Source organism: Hemibagrus wyckioides, linkage group LG23, assembly GCF_019097595.1.
Source record: "Hemibagrus wyckioides isolate EC202008001 linkage group LG23, SWU_Hwy_1.0, whole genome shotgun sequence".
NCBI lineage: Eukaryota > Metazoa > Chordata > Actinopteri > Siluriformes > Bagridae > Hemibagrus > Hemibagrus wyckioides.
The window spans coordinates 19,889,350-19,906,849 of NC_080732.1; the positions used below are offsets into that span (position 1 = coordinate 19,889,350).

A 17,500-nucleotide genomic window follows, 5' to 3' on the forward strand; every position below is an offset into this window, starting at 1 on the left:
TCTATGGTGTTTATTTGTTGTAAATTAAAATAAAACAACAGAATAAGGCTGTTTTTAAAGCCACGCCTCCTGCTGACCTCTGCTTGTAACCCTGCGTTGTTTGTCCACTCCGAGCTCACACAGCAGACACGGGAACATTTGTGTAAATTTGTGTAAAATTTTGCATCTGATCTCGAAAGCCATGGCCGCTCCTGACTTCTCGGATTGCGAGCTGGTGTGCAGCGTGACGGTGGTGTCATATGAACACACACAGATTCACACGGGCTAAACTTAGCTCTGCTACACACAGGAAGACACACAACACTCCCAAACACACACACACACACACACAGCTCTGGGTTTTACTGCAGTGTTTAAACCTCTAACGTGAGAGAAGTTTCAGAAAGTTTCCCTGATTTACTCGGAGGACATGCAGACCTCACCCTGACCGAGGAGGAAAGGTTCCGGCTCACATGTTTACCAAACCTGTGACACTCCACATCTGGAACCTTTTCATTTATCAATCCGTTTTAAAACCCAGTTTTCGGAAAATGTCACTGCAGATCCCGTCACTCTGGGCTTTTTGCTTCATTCTGATGTTGGGTAAGTTTATTAAGTGTTACACCTCGTAGTTTTTATCCATTTATAGTTACATTAGTGTTGTGGAATGTTGGGAGTTATTTTGTTCTCACAGTTATAAACACTCGTTCCCTCAGAAGTCTCTTTTTATTCTTTCACTTCTAAATAAACACATAAAGAATCAGAAACTCCTCTGTCCTGAAGCTGTGAAGCACTGAAAGTGGAGACTCCTTCCATACATGATAAATAAACACATCTCTGCACTACATCAAGCATTACACACGTTTTATTTTATTTGTTCATGCAGAGTTTCCACCGTTGCAATGCATTACAATAGACCTGTGCTACGTTCAGAGCTGCTTTTAGAGAGAATTAATCACCACCTGATCCACCAGTCAGAGTCCAGAACTCAGAAAACAATATTATTATCATTATCAGAACGAGACAGAATTTTTCCCATCATGTGTTTCTGGTTACTCATTGTGCCTCCTGGTGTTTATTCCCTGCAGCACAGGGGTGTGATGGCAGCTGTGCCGAGGTGGACTCCATGACGGAGGCGGTGGCTGGACAGGACTTCCTGTTGGGCTGCATCTCCTGTAAGAGAAGGGAGGAAGTGGTCGGCACTGCGACTGTGGACTGGCACTTTAAACCCCTCGGAGGAGACGAGTCCTTCCACGTCAGTGCCTCTGCTCACCGCCTCTAGACGCGTCACCTGATGCTAATCGGTGGCATTAAGCTAGCATGTTCCGTGTCCAGTTGCTTCTTTAGTTCTGCAGCACATCTCTAGTGACCATTAGTGGTGAAATTACGGTCCAGTTTCTGCACCAAACACACTTTGTTTACTGACTACATTTAAGGTGTTTAAATCCATCTATTTTCTAAATGTTTAAGTTTATATTTTTTCCCTTATCCATTCCCGACGTTCACTGTAGTGAGCAACAAATCTAATTATTCTATGCAAATTTGGTGCAAGAAAATCTAAGCGGTCAGCTGGACTGGTTCCTGGGGCCGAGGTCAGTGGGTGAGACGGTTCCTCAGTCCCTCACTCATGACTTCAGATCCTCTTTACTATTAGACACAAAAATGGATAAAATCCTACGATGTGTCTGCTCATTTAATGTGTGCAGCAAAGATCGTTGGAGCTCCTGGTTAGCGTATGTAGCTAGTTAGCACAGTTAGCTCACTTGTCTACGGCTCTAGAACCACACATGTAGTCGCTGATCAGTGTTTTATTTAGCCTGGGTTTAATTATTCAGCTTTAGACGAATGTTTAATTACAGTTTAGCTCTCATTGTAATTTAAACCTGCTGGACAGGCCACGCCCACATGAGCGCCAGCATTATAATGTCCTGTTAGCGTGAGCGTAGCGTCAGTGAGCTTCTCTCTCCTGATTGCAGATCTTCCGTTATGATTACCCGACCTCCACCATCCTGCACAAGGACTTCGAGTCTCGGCTCAAGTGGAGCGGAACTAAAGGAACGTCGGATCTCCAGATCGGAGCCATTACCATCCAGAACGTCACCTTTAACGACACCGGCACCTACACCTGCACGTTCGAGCGCACGCTCTCTCTCCCGCTTCACGACGAACACGTGACCATCAAGAAAACAGTGGAGCTCACCGTCCTGGCTGAAGGTAACCTCATTTCTTTACTTTTCTCTTTTTTTTAATGACGCTTTCAATCATTTCTACTCAATTTTTCAGTAAAACTTATTCATTTGATACAATATTTTTGCTATTTTTTTATCTACAGAAATAAATTTGGATCAGTTTGACTTTAATTTGCTGAATCACTTCATATTCTGTCATTTAGAACATTTAGAACACAACTATAAAAATACAATTATTTTATCTACATGAGATTTTTATAAAACAAATGGAATGCAAATATTTATAACCAGATGTAAAATGTGTGAAGACAAACCATGTTTGATGAGCAGTAAGACACGCCCCTGGAGGCGGGGCATGTACATTCTAGAAAGCTTTTAATTGCAGGAACACGATGTAACGATCAGGAGACTCCGCCCAAAGCAGGGTTCGAACCTGCGTCTCCATGATAGTTGCGATCTCTCTCGCACAGTTTCTCAGATCCACACGCAGGATAAAGTAACACGATATACAAACGTGCTTTAAGTCTCTATCAGTGAATACATTAACACTGGGTCAGTAGATTACAGACTTAAGATTCCATTAGCCTAAAATTGGTGTTTTTTTAAACATGTAACAATACATAAAAACAGGGAAAGTTAAGAGCTAGTTTAAGTGCTTCAGGAAAAGGGAGGTCTTCAGACATCGTTTGAAGAACCGTGTTCCTGGAGCAGAGTCACCTGATCTGTCTGAGACATTTCATCATTTTACTTTATCTCTCTCTCTCTTCAGCTAATCGTGAGCTGACGGCGGTGATTTCAGAGATCATGATGTACGTCATCATTGTGTTTCTGCAGCTGTGGCTGATCGGGGTGCTGATTTACTGCTACAAGAAAATTTACGCCGAGAACGAAGCTCGCGAGGCCAGAAAAGCTCTGCGCTCCAAAAAACAGTGAGACTTTTATTTTGTTATCAAAAACACTACATGAGCCGCTGACCAAATAGCCGCTCTGTAAAGTTTGACTTGTTTCCATTGAAAATGTTTTTGCATTTTTCTCTCCACTCTCTTCACACTAAGGCTAATTGACTCGAAGGACACGTGTGATGGAGTCCATCTAGAGTAGCCTGCACTGTGGTCAGTGAATATATTCTTACTGTATAAAATGTATTTATTATATAAGACAGTTCCTTTTGTTCTAACTGATTGTTTTTTGTTTTGTTTTTCTAAGCAGTGATGAATCCTGGACACTTTGCTGCTCACAAGAAGAAATATCTTTAAAGTCTTAAATGTTAATAAATTCACTGATAACGGAATCATGGGTCATTCACTGATGATGGTTTATTGGTTAATCTACCTGCTTTACTACTAGTTTGTACATTAGCATGTTTACTGGGATGCTAGTTTGTCAGTAGGCATATTTACTTTCTTATTAACGTTAGTTTACTTAGTCTGTTTACTTTATTGCTAGTTTGTACATTAGCCTTTTCTTATGCTAGTTATTTAAATCAGCCTAACACTAGTTTTCAGTTTTGTTTACTTATTAGCATGTGTGTTTATGTTAGCATACTTACTGTTAGTTAGTTAGTTAGTCTGTTTAGAGCTGTGCTAATCAGTATGTAGGCATAATTATTTTAGTGCACTTTAAAGGGAACCTACAGAGTGTACGTCTGATGAGTTTCCCTCAGGACGACTGGACAGGAACGTTGGCTGTGTTCTGTGATAAAGCAAGAGAAAGTCCAGTGTTCATTTGTGTAATTATTGTCTGCTTTTCTTCACCAACAACATAGCCCACGTTTTTCGCCTCATCTGTGAAGAAGTGAATAAATAAATCAGATAAGAAACACTGGAGATATGTTAGAAATGCTAACACGCTAACACTTATCTGGCAGACACAAACCCACACTTTCATTTCTAGCATGTTGTCAGGTTTAATGTTTTCTTCATACTTTTTTTTTTTTTTTCATTTGATTGAGAATGAGTAAATAACCAAATAAAATAAATATGAATGTGTTTTATGATCCTAACATCTAACAGCAGTCTTTAATATTAAAAAATAGGCTGTAATGTAGATATTTTAGATCTTCTTAATGATCATCAGAAGGAATTGAACTTTTGCAAAAAGCAAAGATGAAATAAAGTTCATTCTGCATATCAAAAGTGTCCTATAAAATAAAGCCATGAAATAAATTCACTGTAAATTTTGGTTGTTTTTAAAAATTATTTATTTATTATATGATCCAGAACAATATTTCATTCATCAGTGATGTACTGATTATTTCAACCCTCACTTCTGAGTCATGTGGAGTTGTTAAGCAGCTCCGAGGTCCTCCATCATGTGCAGCTGCTGTTCTTTCAGAGTGTTGTACAACGCCTGCTTTGCTGAATCTCCCCTGGACCTCATGGGCCCCATCAGAAGTTCCCTCATTTGTTTCTGAGGTGTTGTCTCAGCTCTGATGTTTTGGTACTCCTCGTTATTGATGATGTTCAGGCTCAGGAGTTTGTCCAGTATGGGTTCCACAGTACAGGCTCTCTGTATCAGCGTGTCTGTGTGCTGATCGATAAAGACCGCACCTAGAACCAGAAGGTTTTAATAATATGACTTTATTAACCTTATATTATAGATAGATAGATAGATAGATAGATAGATAGATAGATAGATAGATAGATGTTCTAATATAATTATGTTGTTACATCACTATCTAATTTCTGAGTGTTTAATATGTAAGCAATAACACAGTGGGTGGAAGTGTAATAAAGAAGTAATAACAGGATCAGTGTGTCACTAAAATTCTACATCCTGCTCCTTAATTATTGCCACTTCAGGGTGAGATTTCTGGCTTATAGCCACCTTTAACAAAAAATCAGTAGTTTTTTTGTGACTTGTTGAAATTAGAGATAAAACGTCTCTTTACCACACTGCCGTGAAGGCTTCCAGCTGTCCACCTGCAGAAAAACAGAAAGATTATAATGACCTCACTCCATAAACTGAACAAATTTTATTGTTATTCAATATAAAGAACCTAAACACAAACATATAAATGTCCAGAAACCACACCGTGCTTTATACAGTGGGTGAAGTTCACGTACCTCCATGTATCCACCCTGGGGACAAAAACAACACAAAACAGAGAAGATTAGATGAAGTTTATGCTTCTCTTCAATTATTCTCTAGATGAGGTGATGTGATTAGAGTTCACATGTTCTGTGGAGTCAGGCTGGTGTTTAGAGTGATGTAACTCTGATGATTGACGTTAGCTTTATAGATCTAGTATTATGTTAATCAATGATTATAATAATCATTAAAGCACGTAATATTTTTACATATAACACAGATTTCTGTTAAACTCATTTCGACTTCATATTACTGACTTCTGTTATATGTTTTTAAAAATAAACCTGAGTCAAAGCACATTTTATCTCCAAAGCCTTGGACTGGTTTATCACTGAATCTGAATCTTTACAAGATGGCGGCTAAGCTGCGGCGACACAGCGACATCTGGCGGATTTCTCTCGCATGACTATAAAACACCAGAAGAGAAACTTTTTTTTAAATAATCATTACACATCTTTTCTTAGAGTGATATGTAAATTGTAGGTTCTGAGATGAACATTATTTAAAGAACATCTCTTTTTCACTCACATTCCCATCTCCAATGATCGACTCTTTAATTTTATTAAGAATCGTTTAAAACATTAAAACAATTAAAGAGCTGCGGAAAAATCCTCTTGTGTCCGGCATGTAAAGCCACGAAGGCGGAAAATCTACGCGTAGAGCAATAACGCGAAACCGAAAGCAGAGCACGCGCTCACTAATCTACAGCTTAACAACACAATCATATAAATAATTATCATTTAAAAGCAGTTTCTCACTTTGCTGTGAGCGGATGTTATGAGATGGTCAGTGACTCACCCCGGACATTGTGCAGATCTGGATCAGAAGATGAATCCGAAGCGCGCGCTTTTTTTTGTCCCGAATGAAGTCCTGATTAATTCACCGACTTTTTCAGTCACTTTACTCATCAGTTTGTCTGTGAACTTTTTAAAAAGAAATTGTGCGCTAACGTCTGAATCGTCTAGTAATTCATAAAAATAAAAGAAACCAAGAAACAGCCTGAACTGGAGCTGGAGGTGTCTCTGATAATGTGAAAAGGGCGGAGATTTGAGAGCTCCTTCCTCCTTCCGGGAACTGAGGTGTTTAAACCTGTAGAGAGGTGACACTGAACTCTGGACCTCTGCTCCAGGCTCACAGCTCCGGGATAAAAAAAAAAAAACAGCTACACACTCACCCGGACACACACTCACCCTAAAACACACTCACCCTGACACACACTCACCCGGACACACACTCACCCTAAAACACACTCACCCGGACACACACTCACCCGGACACACACTCACCCTGACACACACTCACCCGGACACACACTCACCCTGACACACACTCACCCGGACACACACTCACCCGGACACACACTCACCCGGACACACACTCACCCTGACACACACTCACCCGGACACACACTCACCCTGACACACACTCACCCGGACACACACTCACCCTGACACACACTCACCCGGACACACACTCACCCTAAAACACACTCACCCTAAAACACACTCACCCGGACACACACTCACCCTAAAACACACTCAGGGGCGTCGCTAGGGCTAAGCATTCGGGGCTCAAGTCCCGGATGAGTTTAATCTAGATTTTGCCACCGGAGTGTAGAGGAATTAATGAAATGTTGATCGTTTTATTAGAGCACTGTTGCCGTTTAACGTACACGATTTTGACTAACATCTCTCTCCGCACGAGCACGCGCGCGCGCACACACACACACACACACACACACACACACACACACACGCTCGCGCCAAAATATTGCGAGAGTGTGCGCTGGAATATGGTCTAGAGCCGCTCTCGCGATACTTTAATGTCCTACACCCGTCGGTCTGCGCGGCGCCGCTTTCACACCACGTGACTAAAACACCTTACAGCCCTTAAACGGGACAGCAATAAAAATGTCAGAAAACACAACAATCTTATTATTCAGATAAAAATCTAACTTCTAATATTTAATGTTAACACAGTTGATTAAAGTCGCTAACAAATGTATGTTGTGTGAAAAAGGAGGCCCACTGTCCCTGATTCTGAAAACCCCTGACATATAGGACCCTTTGGAATATTATTCCATACCCAAGACGTACAAAAGCCTTAAATTAAATCATCCTAAAGACAGATCTAAATAAAATCTAAACTGTTAAAGCACTAAGACATTACAGTCTGAACATCATGACTTTCTATTATTCAACTAATGCAGTATTTAAGATAAAATACAGTCATGGTTTAGGGGAACAATGGACCAGAACAGACTCCATCATTCGGCTGTTCTGTCTGTTGATAAAGGAATTCTCAGCACTAGAAATACTAGTATGGTAACTGACCGTTTTAATCAAGGCTCGGAGATACTCTCTGATGATTCCATCCTCAAACAAATAGGATAGAAAAGTCACCAAGAGCATGAAGTAGACAAGATACAAGCAGCAGGAGAGATGAGAGAATGAGAGATGAGAGAACTATAAGAGAAGAGAAGCTGTAAAAAATAAAAAAAATAAACAAAGAATAATTCATACAGTAGTGCAGCATAAATCAGGAATGAAATAAAGGTGCAGTATAATATAGATTATTGTAAAATAATAATAATAATAATAAAGGATCTGCACAACACTGCTTCACACACAAGCTGTAAAAGAGATAATATTCCACAGTATGCCTGTGAGAGAGAAAATGTCATGAATTTAATGAACTCCTTTTTTAGTAGCAAGACTCTGAAATGATGGGAGGAGTCAGAAAAAAGACTGAATGAAATTTTCTAAAGTTGCATACCATGTGTTCGTTTGTGTTTATTATTAAACAATATTACATAAAAATGCCCTTACAAAACGTGTTATTCTTGTTTACCCCCTCTCCCTAATTAACCAGAATCAGAATCAGAATCACTTTTATTGCCAGGTACTGTAGGGTTTACATATACAAGGAATTTGTCTTAGTGTGCTGGAGCATAGTAAATAAATAAGTAATAAAGAAAAAGAAGCATAATTTTACACACAAACTAGAAGCTATAAGGCTATGTATAAACGTTGATGTATAGCAACAGTTTAGAAACAAGAAAATTAAAATAAGAATAACAACACTAACAGTATATTAGTGCAGGATGTGCAAAAAGACCAGTGTAAATGCTACATACCGTGAAATTGGGACAATAACTGTACAATAGTGTAGGATATACAGAGTGAACCAGTGCAAATGATCACAGTATGAGGTAGTAATGTGTAGTGTATCAGTCCGAGTTGTGTGCGTTAACGTAACAACAGAAAAGTGAAGTTGTTTGTTATTGTTCAGAGTGGCAAGTAAGTGACCATGTAGGGCCCTGGACACTCACCCTGACACACACTCACCCTAAAACACACACTCACCCTAAAACACACACTCACCCTAAAACACACACTCACCCTGACACACACTCACCCTAAAACACACACTCACCCTAAAACACACACTCACCCTAAAACACACACTCACCCTGACACACACTCACCCTAAAACACACACTCACCCTAAAACACACACTCACCCTAAAACACACACTCACCCTGACACACACTCACCCTAAAACACACACTCACCCTAAAACACACACTCACCCTAAAACACACACTCACCCTGACACACACTCACCCTGACACACACTCACCCTGACACACACTCACCCTAAAACACACACTCACCCTAAAACACACACTCACCCTGACACACACTCACCCTGACACACACTCACCCTAAAACACACACTCACCCTGACACACACTCACCCTAAAACACACACTCACCCTAAAACACACACTCACCCTGACACACACTCACCCTAAAACACACACTCACCCTGACACACACTCACCCTAAAACACACACTCACCCTGACACACACTCACCCTAAAACACACACTCACCCTGACACACACTCACCCTGACACACACTCACCCTAAAACACACACTCACCCTAAAACACACACTCACCCTGACACACACTCACCCTGACACACACTCACCCTAAAACACACACTCACCCTAAAACACACTCACCCTGACACACACTCACCCGGACACACACTCACCCTGACACACACTCACCCTGATACACACTCACCCTGATACACACTCACCCTGACACACACTCACCCTAAAACACACACTCACCCTAAAACACACACTCACCCTGATACACACTCACCCTGACACACACTCACCCTGATACACACTCACCCTAAAACACACACTCACCCTAAAACACACACTCACCCGGACACACACTCACCCTGACACACACTGACCCTGACACACACTCACCCGGACACACACTCACCCTGACACACACTCACCCTGACACACACTCACCCTAAAACACACACTCACCCTGACACACACTCACCCTGACACACACTCACCCTGACACACACTCACCCTAAAACACACACTCACCCTGACACACACTCACCCGGACACACACTCACCCTAAAACACACACTCACCCTGACACACACTCACCCGGACACACACTCACCCTGACACACACTCACCCTAAAACACACACTCACCCTGACACACACTCACCCTGACACACACTCACCATGACACACACTCACCCTAAAACACACACTCACCCGGACACACACTCACCCTGACACACACTCACCCTGACACACACTCACCCTGATACACACTCACCCTAAAACACACACTCACCCTGACACACACTCACCCTGACACACACTCACCCTAAAACACACACTCACCCTGACACACACTCACCCGGACACACACTCACCCTGACACACACTCACCCTGACACACACTCACCCGGACACACACTCACCCTGACACACACTCACCCTGACACACACTCACCCTGACACACACTCACCCTAAAACACACACTGACCCTGACACACACTCACCCTGACACACACTCACCCTAAAACACACACTCACCCTAAAACACACACTCACCCGGACACACACTCACCCTGACACACACTCACCCTAAAACACACACTCACCCTGACACACACTCACCCTAAAACACACACTCACCCGGACACACACTCACCCTGACACACACTCACCCTGACACACACTCACCCTAAAACACACACTCACCCTGACACACACTCACCCTGATACACACTCACCCTAAAACACACACTCACCCTGACACACACTCACCCTAAAACACACACTCACCCTGACACACACTCACCCTGACACACACTCACCCTGATACACACTCACCCTAAAACACACACTCACCCAGACACACACTCACCCTGACACACACTCACCCTGATATACACTCACCCTGACACACACTCACCCTGACACACACTCACCCTGATATACACTCACCCTGACACACACTCACCCTGACACACACTCACCCTGATATACACTCACCCTGACACACACTCACCCTGACACACACTCACCCTGACACACACTCACTCTGACACACACTCACTCTGACACACACTCACCTTAAAACACACACTCACCCTGATACACACTCACCCTAAAACACACTCACCCTGACACACACTCACCCTAAAACACACTCACCCTGATACACACTCACCCTAAAACACACACTCACCCGGACACACACTCACCCTGACACACACTCACCCTGACACACACTCACCCTGACACACACTCACCCTGACACACACTCACCCTGATACACACTCACCCTAAAACACACACTCACCATAAAACACACACTCACCCTGATACACACTCACCCTGACACACACTCACCCTGACACACACTCACCCTAAAACACACTCACCCTAAAACACACTCACCCTGACACACACTCACCCTGACACACACTCACCCTAAAACACACACTCACCCTGACACACACTCACCCTAAAACACACACTCACCCTGACACACACTCACCCTGACACACACTCACCCTAAAACACACACTCACCCTAAAACACACACTCACCCTGACACACACTCACCCTAAAACACACACTCACCCTGACACACACTCACCCTGACACACACTCACCCTAAAACACACACTCACCCTGACACACACTCACCCTGACACACACTCACCCTAAAACACACACTCACCCTAAAACACACTCACCCTGACACACACTCACCCTGACACACACTCACCCTGACACACACTCACCCTAAAACACACACTCACCATAAAACACACACTCACCCGGACACACACTCACCCTAAAACACACACTCACCCTGACACACACTCACCCTGACACACACTCACCCTGACACACACTCACCCTAAAACACACACTCACCCTGACACACACTCACCCTAAAACACACACTCACCCTGACACACACTCACCCTAAAACACACACTCACCCTAAAACACACACTCACCCTGACACACACTCACCCTAAAACACACACTCACCCTGACACACACTCACCCTGACACACATGCTGATGTTGAGATGTTTGGGAGGTGTTTAGTGAGGGTTCTCACATCCCTGTGAAGTAGCAGTGGGGAGATGTTAATACCAGCGCACTGACTACAGAGTAGACACAGTCACAATCAGGGTCTGATTTCTTCTGCAGTGATATAAACTGACCCCGAGTGCCCCCTGACCACCAGTGGGCCCTCAGGGATATTTAAAAGAGATATATTTTTAGATATAAATTTTTTTGTGTCCTGCAGGATGCAGTGTGAATGTGTAGAAAAGAAGAAAACTGTGATCTACATAAACTAAATAAGGTATCTCTTGTAAAATAAAGCCAGAAGATCATGAAGATCAAAGCAATCAAAAAGCAGAAGAAGAGAAAGAGCCCAAATACCAGGAAGAAGTGAGCCCTAAATAAAAATAGAGTTCAGTTTATGTGTGTGTGTGTGTGTGTGTGTGTGTGTGTGTTCAGAGAGAGTCACAGAATGCAATGCAATCTTCTGCCTTGTTAGTGATGTGAGTAGCAAGCTGTGGGGTTCTCTTTATTTGAGTTAAGTTGTCTTTATTTGTCACGTATACCTTACTGCACAGTCAAATTCATTCTTCACGTCCTTGGAGGTTTTGGTCAGAGCACAGGGTCAGCCATGATGCAGTGCCCCTGGTGTGCGGTGGGGGGAGGGGGGTGTACTTGCTCAAGGCGGCTTGGCAGTGCTGGGGCCCAAAACCCAGATCTTCCGGTCAATGACTGAGAGCCTGAACTTGAGCCTCCACCACCACCAATATTATTATTTATCAATATTATCTGATAAACAAATAACTATTATATGCTAATGTATTTTTCTTTATCTTTAAGCAAATGAACTTTTAAACACATTTTCACATTTTCTCACATCTTATCAATTTGTTGACTTACACTTTCTTTTTAAACCTTTTCAGAATTATAAAGTCTGAAATTTAAACGGATGAATAAACAAAGAAAACACTTTAATCAAACAATTTATTTACATTAACACACAATCTGATGATTGATCTGAAGACATAAATCACTTAAATCACTCAGAATACAAAAGTTGATGGTGTTTTGACGTTCAAAGAGGTAGTAAACCACATTAGTACACACAGACACACACACAGACACACACACACACACACACACACAGTAGATATGTTTAGAAAGATGACAAATTGCATTGATTACTTGAGGACGCGGGTCAAGTGGAAACGTAAAGGTCTCCGTTTGTGTCCTGATAAAGTCCGAGTTTAAAAAAAAGAAAGATCAAATATAAAGTTCATCATGATTATTTCGACACTTTATAGTGGAACGAGTCATCTCCATGGCGACCCACCATCCACAGGTCAAAGTTCTCAGTGTAGAAGAGAGAAACTGCTCTGAATCTCACACTGAACTCTGAAGAAGCCTGATCCTGAGTTCCTTAGATAAGGCTGTGTTCCAATACTGCTTTTGTCTCCTCCTTGTCCACTTCCTCGTGGTTGCGAGCGCTCGGCCATCGTGAGATCTGTCCGGTTACTTTAGAATGATCCGGAAGGCAGTGCTGCGGTTTACTTTTTGAAGGTGTGTATCAGTGTGAGCGATAGAGAACTGATCTGATTAGCACACTGGCTAATCAGGAAGTTAGCATCAAAATCTTGTCCACTTGTGATGCAAGTGCTCATGTGTTCACTTCCAGAAGAAGTCGATGAGGACGTGTAAAACCTGGGCATGTTGTGAAACGCCTCCTTTCTCTAGCGGAGTCTGTTAATGTTGCCAGACGTCCGGCGTCTCCTCGGACTTTACCGGCGTCTGCGTTCCAGCATTCAGTGGTGAGATGTTCATACTGGACAGAACTTCCTGTGCGCTTTTCCCAAGCATGCTCTGCACATCGCAGACGAAGCGGTAGACGTAGCGCTTGCCGGCCGTTTTGTGGATGATGTTCTTGTGGTAGTAGTAGCGCAGGCCGCGGCTCAGCTTCTCGTAGTTCATTTTGGGTTTGTTCTTGCACTGACCCCATCGTTTCGCCACCTGCACGAGAGACATATGGTCAGTCCTCTGCTCTTCATCATCCTCTACAAGTCTGAGGAAGTGGTACGCTCATTTTATTTAAAATAAATAATTGAAATGAGACAGTGCTGTTGAGTGCACTACACAAACAGAAGGTAACAGGCTACTGCAGTAAAGTGGACTATACGAGGTAAAGAATAACACTGTGGGGGTCATGCAGTTAGAGTAAATGAATCAACAGCAGGATGCAGTAAAGCAGAGCAGCGTGTGCCGAGTGTTTTATTCCTCTTACAACACGACAATGACCTGAACCTTCATTCACTAAATAAAAGACCTGGAATATTTTTATCCTTTACAGCTACATCTAATGTTGAGAAGTTTATGCTCTGACTTGTGTTATAACAGCTGTGTTATAACAGCTGTGTTAACAGTATGATAATATAACAGTATGAACATAAAGTCGACTGACCTTGGAGACTCCTACAGCTACGTATCTACATATTAAGAAAACTTCACCATCTCGACAAAGACACAATTTTTAATCTGTTTATCATCAGTGGAGCGTCTGCTGCCCATGTCACTGTGAACAAACTGCTGCTTTATAAACCTGCACTATGGTCAGAGCTGCTGCTCTAGAGAATTCATCGACACCTGACCATCACTCAGAGTCCAGAACTCAGCGCTGTGGTGTACAATAAAATGAATGACGTTTGATTGGGAATCTGGTGTGAAATGGAGGACTGTTACTCTCGTACCTCTGCAGGGTCGGACATTTTGAATTCCCAGCCGTCACCAGTCCAGCTGATGAAGGTGTGACACGCTGAGTCTAGGAGAAGCTCCAGGAGGAACTGCCACAGCTGAATTGGTCCTGATCCTGTCAACAGAGCATGCAGAGATCATCAGATCAGGAAGTCTGAATCATTTACATACTGAAAAGGTTCCTCAACTGGTTCTTTCAAAGATTTTTTTTTAATCTTTTTTTTTTAAGTGTGAAACATGGAATTTACAGGTTCTTCAGAGAAGATACCACTGGACCATTAAAAGTTACAGTTCCTGTAAAAACATCTCACCTGGGTAAGCAGACATCCCCGGAGGCACCTCGCCATCTCGGTCTAGTCTCTGAGACGTGGTGTTACGTCTCTTCACCACACGAGGAGAAAACGTCTCAGGCGTGAGAGGAGCCGGAGACGAGGACGAGGGAGGATGAGCGAGTAGCTGGCTGCAGTAACCCGAGGAGGAATAATCCGTCCAGTACGGAACAGCCTTGATTTGGGTCTCCGTCTCATATAAACCGTAGGTCCTCTCTGTGTCACCTGCAGTGAAGATGAGGAGTTAGCTAGGGTCTGTGCAGAAAAGGTCAAACCCACGCTAATACAGATGTTTATCTACAGCCTGCCTCATCGCGTGTCGTACCTGCATGCTCTAAACCAGACGCTGCTCCGTGACCGAGCTCTTTGGCAGGTCGGTAAAGTCCGCTGGCGTCCACGGTCGAGCCGAACGAGCTGCTCTGAGACGATGGACACGGCGGAAACAGACTCTGATACGTCTGAGTGGCAGAGTCCTGAAAACCTCCAGACTGTCTGTCCATCACCATACTGTCTGGAGCTGAGGAGGGAAGACGAACTTGTTACAATGAACACTCACAATCTAGATGTCGATTTCACACACACACACACATACACACACACACGCTGGTCTCCAGGGTAACTGTTTACATGTAGCACTGCTTTGGCAACTTCCAATCCGTAATACCCGGGAGATCATGTCCAGTAAACCCACTATTTTAAACATAAGGTACAGAATACCTAGAAATTATATATACTGTGTGGGTGTGGGTGTGTGTGTGTATTATAATAATTGTACATTCTATGATGATATGATGATATTTCACCAGAAGATTGATGCACTTACCGTTAGTGTATGATGTCCAGCTGCTAAACTCTGGGAAAGTGTCCAGATTAAACAATCCAGGGTCCGTGAAGTTAACTAGAAGAAGAAAAACTGAATTAATTAACAGAGCGATGAAACACTGTAGCATGTGCAGTTTAGCAAGAATGCTAGGTAGCTATCCAGCCCTTATGCTACATGATATATATATATATAAGTATAGCATGCTAAAGAATCTGTCATCGTGGCGTTAAAGCAGGATGCAGCCATAGCGCAGAACCAGTGAGTCCACCACCTGCGAGCTAACCTTTGACCTTCTGAGTCACAGCTCAAGGTTTACTAAGCTGCACAGACTCAAATAAATCTCGCTAAGAGGTTTCGGCTAACACATGTCCCACTGTCTTCCTGCAGGATTTCATCTTTAACACACTGATCATCTGTCTGGAAAATAAATAAAAAAAGTCTTCTGAGATTCGGTGCTGCGTTAATCGTTTCATTAATCTTTTCCAGCACTGGGATCAACCTTTAAAATAATTTATTTACAGTTTGGTTAGCATTCACAGCCTCCAGGATTGAGCTGAATTACATTAAGGAGAATAAACTCCCTGGGTGTGGTTAGGAGCCTCAGAGACGTGAGGTTTAAATCAGGTGACTCTGTGTTTTTAACTCTTAATGTTACACTTAATGGCCTTGAGGCTGAAGGAACTCTGCAGCAGAGGAAGTGTGTGTGTGTGTGTGTGTGAGAGAGAGAGAGAGAGAGAGAGAGAGATTTGACTTACCTTTGGAGGTGTTGATGTGGTCCTTGTGTGGTTCTGCGTAGGTGTCCGTGTACTGCGACTGACCCGGTCCTTTACTGTCTAATAAAAAGGACAGGTCTTCACCATTGTAGTCTGTGGGTACATTATTAGAAATATGACAGTGAATGAATCCCGCCATCATCAACCACCAATGAGCTTCAAAATCAGGTCCTAACGTCTCTTCTGTCGTCTTTCCCAACAAATTTGTGAACAAAACAAGAACCGAGCCCTGGTCATTTCTCCAAGCGGTGGACTGACCCCACCCTACAGTGCGAGCTTTAGTATAAACTGCAAAAAAAGGGAGGAAGCGGGCCGAGGATGGAGGGATGATGAAAAGGGGAGGAGAGGGGCTGCTAAATCTGTTCAAGAAGGAAGTCTGGAGGAAAGGATTAGGAAAACAGGGAGGGAGCCGCGAGAAAAAAGAAAAAAAATGCCGAGTGTATCTTTAACCTGCAACCCCTCTCTGTGTCTCTGCCTTTCTGCACCCCGTGTCCTCGCTGCGTCCTCAAAAACCCCGGTGTCTTTCCTGACCGCTCATGAAGCAGTGGTGTGTCAAGGCCCAGTGTGGTGTTTGTGACAGAGCTGCTGAGATTAGGGCTTTACAGTTGAAGGACAGAGGAAATGTTTTGCACGAACACTCAGGAAACGTGAGCAGAGAAAAATCTAAACCACAGAAACGACTGACCGCTCACTGTGACGACAGACACGTACTCGTTACGGGATAAAAATATAACAATATTCCAACAAGCAGAAATGTACTCAGAACCTCTGCTTTAACAGAAATAAAAAATCTGCAGAGAGAAATTTTCATTCTGATGTCATGTGAAGAGAGATGGTCCTGCGGTCAGACTTTCATCCGGTCATCTTTATATCACCTACACAACACTAAATATTCTGAGGAGTTTCTTACCATATGAACTGAAATCAAATCCAACAGGAACCTCCTGAGTCCTGAAGTCCTCAGTGTAATAACCAGACTGGTACTGGATCTCCATCTGAGGGCAGAGAGCATAACATCTTCAGAACAAAAACAGAGAGAGAGAGAGAGAGAGAGAGAGAGAGAGAGAAAGAAAGAAAGAAAGAAAGAAAGAAAGAAAGAAAGAAAGAAAGAAAGAAAAAGAAGAACTTAATTTGAAG

General features: G+C 43.0%; 3 protein-coding genes and 1 long non-coding RNA gene across 5 annotated transcripts in view; 1 reads left to right on the plus strand and 3 right to left on the minus strand.

Moving 5' to 3' along the window:
* Positions 1–308, minus strand: part of LOC131344618 (uncharacterized) — a 1,024-nt gene extending 716 nt beyond the window's left edge. Inside the window, exon 1 of the long non-coding RNA XR_009203342.1 lies at positions 78–308. This is a non-coding gene — a long non-coding RNA (uncharacterized LOC131344618). The remainder of the gene's footprint in view (positions 1–77) is intronic.
* On the plus strand, positions 288–4,349 carry si:ch211-225p5.8 (uncharacterized protein LOC555567 homolog). Its single transcript, XM_058377048.1, has 6 exons — positions 288–582; positions 1,068–1,234; positions 1,956–2,193; positions 2,938–3,097; positions 3,224–3,280; positions 3,378–4,349. Exons 1-5 carry the CDS (start codon positions 453–455, stop codon positions 3,267–3,269), a joined length of 741 nt encoding a protein of 246 aa, XP_058233031.1. The 5' UTR covers positions 288–452; the 3' UTR covers positions 3,270–3,280; positions 3,378–4,349.
* On the minus strand, positions 2,391–6,311 carry pycard (PYD and CARD domain containing). The gene is made up of 5 exons (XM_058377049.1): positions 6,057–6,311; positions 5,234–5,248; positions 5,059–5,089; positions 4,435–4,717; positions 2,391–3,952 (listed from the first exon to the last, which is right to left on the minus strand). The coding sequence occupies exons 1-4, from the start codon at positions 6,063–6,065 to the stop codon at positions 4,455–4,457; spliced, it is 318 nt and encodes a 105-aa protein (XP_058233032.1). The 5' UTR covers positions 6,066–6,311; the 3' UTR covers positions 2,391–3,952; positions 4,435–4,454.
* Positions 6,312–12,701: 6,390 nt separating this feature from the next.
* Positions 12,702–17,500, minus strand: part of etsrp (ETS1-related protein) — a 5,357-nt gene continuing 558 nt past the window's right edge. The window contains exons 2-8 of one of the 2 annotated variants that reach the window (XM_058377110.1): positions 17,274–17,358; positions 16,346–16,423; positions 15,591–15,665; positions 15,093–15,284; positions 14,750–14,992; positions 14,435–14,553; positions 12,702–13,700 (exon numbers count right to left, since the gene is read on the minus strand). In XM_058377110.1, the coding sequence (XP_058233093.1) occupies positions 13,437–13,700; positions 14,435–14,553; positions 14,750–14,992; positions 15,093–15,284; positions 15,591–15,665; positions 16,346–16,423; positions 17,274–17,358 (1,056 nt within the window). In that variant the 3' untranslated portion in view covers positions 12,702–13,436. Of the gene's footprint in view, positions 13,701–14,434; positions 14,554–14,749; positions 14,993–15,092; positions 15,285–15,590; positions 15,666–16,345; positions 16,457–17,273; positions 17,359–17,500 lie in introns of both variants that reach the window. The other variant, XM_058377109.1, reaches the window with a different exon arrangement.

What these genes read in the sequence shown, in the direction of transcription:
- si:ch211-225p5.8 (XM_058377048.1), top strand. Translation starts at nt 453, where the DNA reads ATGTTTACCAAACCTGTGACACTCCACATCTGGAACCTTTTCATTTAT. An exon ending in GCTCACCGTCCTGGCTGAAG is followed by an intron (nt 2,194 to 2,937) that starts GTAACCTCATTT and finishes CTCTCTCTTCAG; the next exon opens with CTAATCGTGAGCTGACGGCG. An exon ending in GCTCTGCGCTCCAAAAAACA is followed by an intron (nt 3,098 to 3,223) that starts GTGAGACTTTTA and finishes CTTCACACTAAG; the next exon opens with GCTAATTGACTCGAAGGACA.
- pycard (XM_058377049.1), bottom strand. An exon ending in GAAGCCTTCACGGCAGTGTG is followed by an intron (nt 4,718 to 5,058) that starts GTAAAGAGACGT and finishes TTCTGGTTCTAG; the next exon opens with GTGCGGTCTTTATCGATCAG.